Below are 7,200 nucleotides of genomic sequence, written 5' to 3' on the forward strand. Positions count from 1 at the left end.
AATACCGTAAAAATAAAAAAAGGGTAAAAGGCTTATCTGCCTTCATGGTGTTATGAAAAGGGTTAATCGCTCTGATTATCTTTAGCAACGTTTTAGAAACCCTAATTGTTTGATTTTTGTCCCGTCAATAAATGCACAATTAGAAGCTGCTATTGTAAGTCTGAAGTACAACACATACACATCCCGTGAGGTTTTGCGTGACATTTAAGTATCGGTTAAGGCTAAAACTCCAGGACCTAAATGTGCCTTATACCCAATATGACTGTTTCACTTCTTCCATGGGATTTGTACCAGCGATTTCAAAAGGCGGAGTTTAAAAGCCCCTGCATGCAGGGAGTGGTGCCGATTCAGATGCATTATCTGGGCTTCCTGAGCCAGCTCAGCTGAGCCCAGGCACCCGGGTTTGCCTGTGATGCGGTCAGCCAGGTCTGCTGGTGCTTGGAGCACAGGAGGCAGCCCTATTTAAAGACGTATTTCTATGTGTAGAAAGATTGGGGCCATGTCATTCCTATGGTAATTCTTGTCCTCTTTTCTAAGCGGGATGATTAAAGACGCTAACCTCGCTGTGTCCCAAGCGCACAGGGAAAAAAAACTTTATCACGTGGAGTATTCAGATTGTTTTGCGTTTTGGTGGCTGCTACTTGCTACAAAAGGAAAAGGGGATGCATACAAGAGATGCATGCATTTCTCCATAGCTCTGATGCTGCACAAAGGTAGTGCAAGAACCTTTACTCTGTCTGAAGTCCAAATTCAGCTGTAACTCTCCATGTGTGCCCTCTTATTTTGGGAATTATTTCTTCCATTTGCCTATGACCCTTTGAAGTACAAAATCTACAGGCAATGCAAGTAGGACTACAAGTACAAAAAGGTTGTGGATTTTACTGGTGATGAAAATTCCAAGCTGTCCTGATACTCCTTTCACACACAAACTACTTATTTTCCAGTTTGAAAATGCAAGTATGTCCAGAATTGCTTCCCAAGCTTTTCTATGTTAAAAAATGAATGGAAGAACCTTTGTGACTAATACTTAGTATCATTTTTGACAAGGAATGCTTTTGGAACAACCTCTCTATCAGGACAGGCCGTCAAATAATTTAGTTCTTTGCAACCACCAAAGAAACCAAAGAAACCCAACCCAAAACGTAAAAAACCTTTTCTACCTACATAGGCCTCTGGTTCTGTGACCCCAGACCCTGTGGAAAGAGCTGCCCCTGGTCATTGTAATGCTTCTTCCTTCCTTGTAGGTATGTGAGCTGGGAAGGGAGGAGGGGTGTTCCCAGCTGCATTCCCCTCTGCTTCCACCCCTCTTCTCCAGTGAGATTTGTGTCACCTCTTGAGCTGCTCTGTGCTCTGACACAGCACAACCCCGAGACCAGGTTTTTGGAGCCCAAGGACTCCATTGTTTCCTGTACAACCTGAACCAGTCACATTTTCATTACTGGCCAAAAGCATTACATCAAGGTGTGTATAAGACCAAATCTTTTTCCCCAGCTGCAGTTAACACTTTCTCCCTCAATGGTATTTATTTTGAAATATATTCTTTTCTATTAAAACTGGAAAAGAAAGTCTCTGGGAAACTAACATAGCAATTATTTGCCCTGTGTGTTGAGTAATTATAATCTCTGGCCAATTTGATTTCATAAGTAGGTGAGCAGTTATTGATTTACTCCATTAAAAAAAAAAAAAAAGAGCTGGAGGTAGTATAAAATTGCTATAGCCAGTATGTGATCTATTCAGGTTTTGGATCAGGTGTATGGCATCTATTTCTCATTTCTGATTTGCTGTCCGGTCGTTAACTAGAGAATACAATTATTTGTTTACCCAGCTGGTGTATTTCACTCTTGCAGAAATACAAACACTTTTATTAAACTTGATGATTAATAAATATAAATTTTACTGTAGGTATGCTGATCTAGAGAAGATATAAGTCTTTCCAAGAATGCTACTAACTTTATTATTCTATTAAGAATAAGATAGGGGAATTTTCTGTAACTGTTTGGATTGTTCTTCAGTATTCTTTATGGCTGGTTATTCACTACAGGAGTAAACTGTAATGTAACTGATAATTTGACATACAAAAGGTTGCTGACATAAAGAAAGTATTTTGACAAAAAAAGTTTGTATAACCAAAAATAAATATACTCTGTATTTCAGTTGCTGTGAACAAAGAAGTATTTTGAAGATAGACATGGAGGGTAAATAAAAATACAGCACAAAGGGCCTGTTTAAAGATGATGTATTCTAGCACTTCCCAGTGTTGAGAATTGTTAGGATTGATAGCCTTGCTTAACACTAGAAGCTGAAGTAGTTGAAGCCTTAGGCCGCAAGAGCTGAGCAAGAGTAAACTTTTTGATAAAACTAATGCTGCAAACACAGAACTAGCCAAAACCGGCAGATGCAAGCAGAATGAAGAAGCTAAGGACCAAGGAAACAATTCCAAGAGAATGAGGTAACTTCAGAAGAAGGCCAGCCCAGAGACCAAGAAAACCAGTAAGAAATCAAGAGACCACTGACCAGAATTAAGCGATTGGGCTTGGGGATCGGGTGCTGGATGGTACGGGTATAACTGCGGGGTGTGAACTGGGGTAGGGGTCCCTCTTTGGAGGCACCCAGCTCGAGCTGCTCTGCTTGTCAGATAAATAAACCACTTATTTACTCAGCCGATTGGATATTCGTCTTCTTCGAGCAGGAACCTAGGGCTGAGCCCTGCTGAGGTGGCATCCGCCTAATTCCTCCCATGGTCTAGGTGGCAGCAGCATAATTCCTGCTACACCAGGATGATGTATTTGAACACTGTGCCATCTTACCGATGCTGGGTGACGTCATCTGGGTAGAGTGGATTTAAGAATACAAAGAAAACTGCTTTGAGCTGAAAAGGAAAGAACATTAAAGAACATGAAAGATGGAAGAACATGCTGTCATATGATTTTGTATTGACACTATTTGCTTTATTAATTTTGGATGTTCATCCTCCTGTGGGATGAAATTGTTCTGTTTGCTATTCTTGTTGAGCCTAAATCCTACTACTTTGACCTCTGGTGAAAAGAACAGGTACACAAAATTTTCCATGGTAGTTGTTTTTTGTCATTTCAGAAACTTTGGTCTCAGCACTGATGGAAAAATAACGGATGTGTTAGAATCAGATCTGGTGACATGTGTGTGCAGGTAGAAATGCTGTGTTCACATTATAGCCCCCTAATACTGCCTTATCATTCATATTGAGGTTGGAAGAAACAATCATAAACAACATTTTCTTTTCTGTTTAGTGAAGAGTTTCATGAGCCTAGAAACAATTTCACATACTGAAACAGCCTTTAAAAAAAAAACAAAACAAAACAAAACAAAAAACCCACGAAATTTCTGTGAAAGCTATGTTAATGAAGAGTGCAGCATGGAGCATACAAAGTGAGGAAAGGCAAAAAGAATGCTTATGGATTCCTGAACTGGGAGGCCAAAAGGCACCACTGAGCTCCTACTTTAACTCGGGCAACAGGGCTGACTTGTGATAGCTCCAGTTTGAACTAAGGTCTTTTTTTAGGACAACATAACTGACTTTGACTTTTATGTGACTGGTTATTGAGAATAATAGCCACTGACAAATTGTTCCAGTGATCACTACCCCTGTCAAAATCTGAACACTTTCAGTATATGGTATTAGAGACGGGAATATACTATGTTTTATACATCTTTTTAGGTACTGGACATAAAGAGAGGCCCAGAATATGCAAGCTATGTTTCAGAATTTGCAGTAAGGCACTCGGAGAGCAGATCTCTAAACTCCATTTGAAGCTGCTGGAGAACTGAGTATGGAAGATGCCTCTTTCCACTGGATATCTGAAATGCAATCTGAGAGGTGCCCATCAGCCTTCAAGCTGGAATTAGTTTTGATAAATTGGTGGCTGATTTAAGAGAGACCTGGTGCCTGCCTCTGTACCACCAAACAACATGCAGTCAGTACTAGAAAGGTTGACTTTTGTGATTCTGTGGTCCCTCTGTGGACTAAGCCTGTTCACAAATCCACAGAATATGCTTGGAATTCAGAGTTATTCAGAGCCAGTTTGAGAGAAGGCGATAATGGCTTGGATCTGCATCTACAGAAGTGTCTAATTACCCAAGAACGTGATGGAGTGATTCAGCCTGAGATTTGAGGCTGATTAGTAACTATATGATAAACTCTAGTAGTTTAAGAAGTCAGCTTTTTAATAGTTTCAATACAATTAATGACATATAAATACAGGAAAGGTCAGGTAGGTATGAAATAATATTCATCTTCACTTTGCGTTTCTAGTTACAAGGGGAATATTCTCTCCCTAAAGCAGTCCTAGGGAGAAGCTGTGCAAGTTACTGTAAAAATCACATGCACAGCAGAACTATTAAGAACATTGCTGAAGATAAATAATTTTAGAAAGGACTTCTGTGTTGTATTAATCACTGGGCTATTGATAACAGCTTATTAAGATAAATGTCACTTGCTACTATGTAACTTCTTTTACAGCACAGTGCACTGTAAACCTCTCACTTTGCTACAAAAAGACTGAGCACCATCAAGTGGTAGGAGGTATTATAGCAGCTACGACGATGAACATAGGTAAGTTGCCATTAGTAATAATTTTGATTCTTTCACCCACTAGAAAACTACAGAAGCCGTTTTTTTCCCCTTCGATTTACAACACATATAACATGAACATACTTAGAAGTAAGTGGTATTGTGCAAGAAACATACATACCACAATCTTAAAAGAAAAGCGTAATAGAACTAGAAGAAAAGTGTCGCCTAGAAAGAAAATACAAAAAACTGTAGTTACAGCAAGTCATTTGTTACCCAGATAAAGTATGTTCCCTGACACAGGAAATTGAAGAACAATACTTTGTCGAAATTTATCTTAAATGAGACTTTAAAAAAGACAGTAAATTAAGAATTCCCACTAAAGAACTAAAGTTTTTTCCATATTTGACTGTACAGCCCTTTTATTGAAAAGGTGGGTGGCTCTTAAAAGAGCCTTTGGGTTAGAACTGATGATCCGAGACGCTCTACTTGGAGCTGGTGTACTTGGTGACGGCCTTGGTGCCCTCGGAGACGGCGTGCTTGGCCAGCTCGCCGGGCAGCAGGAGCCGCACGGCCGTCTGGATCTCCCGCGAGGTGATGGTGGAGCGCTTGTTGTAGTGCGCCAGGCGCGAGGCCTCGCCAGCGATGCGCTCGAAGATGTCGTTGACGAAGGAGTTCATGATGCCCATGGCCTTGGACGAGATGCCCGTGTCGGGGTGCACCTGCTTCAGCACCTTGTACACGTAGATCGAGTAGCTCTCCTTGCGGCTCTTCTTGCGCTTCTTGTCGCCCTTCTTCTGCGTCTTGGTGACAGCTTTCTTGGAGCCCTTCTTGGGCGCGGGGGCAGACTTGGCCGGCTCGGGCATCACGGCAAACGTGCGTCTCTCTCAGACCCTACCAACCAACCAACGCAGCCAACAGCGGCCAGACGAAGTGAGGCGGAGTAGAAGCGTGCCACGCATTTATAGCTCCCTTATGCAAATAAGCAGCATTCCCTCTGCGTATTTTCATTGGTCAGAACGTAACAACGCGTCATAACTCCCCTATGGCCGTTTTTTATTGGTTGGAATGCGATTCACCTTCTCATTGGCTGCCCAGAGGAGACCTACTTCTCAGCCTATCAGCGAAGGGGCGAGGTGGGAAAGCGAGGCTATAGCTGAGGAGCGCTGGCTGGTTGCTCCGTTGCGCTGCTGGTTGCTCGAAGAAGGGAGCGAGCGAGCGAGCGAGGATGTCGGGCCGCGGGAAGCAGGGCGGGAAGGCGCGGGCCAAGGCCAAGTCGCGCTCGTCGCGGGCCGGGCTGCAGTTCCCCGTGGGCCGCGTGCACCGGCTGCCGCGCAAGGGGCACAACCCGGGCGGTACATGGCGGCCGTGCTGGAGTACCTGACGGCCGAGATCCTGGAGCTGGCGGGCAACGCGGCCCGCGACAACAAGAAGACGCGCATCATCCCCCGCCACCTGCAGCTGGCCATCCGCAACGACGAGGAGCTCAACAAGCTGCTGGGCAAGGTGACCATCGCGCAGGGCGGCGTGCTGCCCAACATCCAGGCCGTGCTGCTGCCCAAGAAGACCGACAGCCACAAGGCTAAAGCCAAGTGAACAAAACGGAGACGCGGCACGCTGTCTCTTCCGAAGAAGATAACCCAAAGGCTCTTTTCAGAGCCACCCACAAAATCATAAGAGAGCTCAGTTATCCGTACTATAGTTATGCCGTTTTATATGAATTACTCAACCCGTGTTTTGTCTTATTTTCTCCATGTTTATTAACAGTATTTTTGGCTTGGTAATAGTAGCAACGCTTTCCATGTTTTTGTGAACACAAAGTCGTGCCAAAACGTCCTCCCAATGCCAGTTCTTCCTGGCATGGGATATTTTCCGTTTAGTTCTTAAGCCAGAGAACACAGGAACAGGGTATTTCGGCGAGAGCTCCCGTCCCTCCCCCCCCCTTCCGCGTTTTTCTTCTCCGAGAGTGGCTGAAACAGCACCAGAGATACGAGGCGAAGGGGGGCAAGGGGCAGCGGGCCGGGCTCTCCGCTGGCCAATCCTTGGTCAGGGCGGGCTTTTTCAATACTTAAAGCTCCTTTTCTTTCTCATCGGGAACAAAAGGAACGGGAGAGCTCAGGGTTATTTTCGGGTCAGTAAGAAAACCCTCCCCTCCTCCCCCAAATAGAGAAAAACATTTAAGGAGACATCTTGAGAGAAATAATACACTAGATTAAACATGGCTCAGTAGTAGCGTGCCTGACAATTGCATTACTTTTGTTACAAAATATATTCTTAAAAAAAGTACATCGATTTTTATCAAATCATTACTATAAAACATTGCTTCCTGGTAGTCAAACCAATTACTCGGCAAAAAGATGTAAAGTCTACACTTCCCTAAAGCCGCCGCGTTATACCGTGCTCGTTAGCGTTTCTTTCGATAATCGTAGGGGAAAAAAGGGCACAATTGACCTCTGACGACTTACGAATTACTGGATCCTTGCTGGGGGCTACTGACGACCTCGGCGCCTCAGCTCCTTTAGGGAAAGTGTGGGTGGCTCTTAAAAGAGCCGTTGGATAACAAAATAGGTTGAGCAGAACTCTTCTGGTAGAATTTACTTCTTCTTGGGCGCCGCCTTCTTCGCCTTGGCCGCTTTCGGCTTGGCCGCCTTGGG

General features: G+C 43.9%; 2 protein-coding genes across 2 annotated transcripts; one reads left to right on the plus strand and one right to left on the minus strand.

The window, feature by feature from the left end:
- Positions 1-4,946: 4,946 nt before the first annotated feature.
- Positions 4,947-5,417, minus strand: LOC103915443 (histone H2B 1/2/3/4/6). Its single transcript, XM_009322267.1, has one exon. The coding sequence runs from the start codon at positions 5,410-5,412 to the stop codon at positions 5,032-5,034; it is 381 nt and encodes a 126-aa protein (XP_009320542.1). The 5' UTR covers positions 5,413-5,417; the 3' UTR covers positions 4,947-5,031.
- A 274-nt stretch (positions 5,418-5,691) lies between these two features.
- LOC103915432 (histone H2A-IV-like) lies at positions 5,692-6,477 on the plus strand. Its single transcript, XM_009322256.1, is given in 2 exon segments — positions 5,692-5,898; positions 5,901-6,477. Coding segments are annotated over 2 exon segments (366 nt in total). The 5' UTR covers positions 5,692-5,774; the 3' UTR covers positions 6,143-6,477.
- Positions 6,478-7,200: the final 723 nt, after the last annotated feature.

Source organism: Pygoscelis adeliae, unplaced genomic scaffold (assembly GCF_000699105.1).
Source record: "Pygoscelis adeliae isolate BGI_AS28 unplaced genomic scaffold, ASM69910v1 Scaffold60, whole genome shotgun sequence".
In the NCBI taxonomy this organism is placed as follows: domain Eukaryota; kingdom Metazoa; phylum Chordata; class Aves; order Sphenisciformes; family Spheniscidae; genus Pygoscelis; species Pygoscelis adeliae.

Coding starts and splice junctions, on each gene's coding strand:
- LOC103915443 (XM_009322267.1), bottom strand. CDS start 5,412: ATGCCCGAGCCGGCCAAGTCTGCCCCCGCGCCCAAGAAGGGCTCCAAG.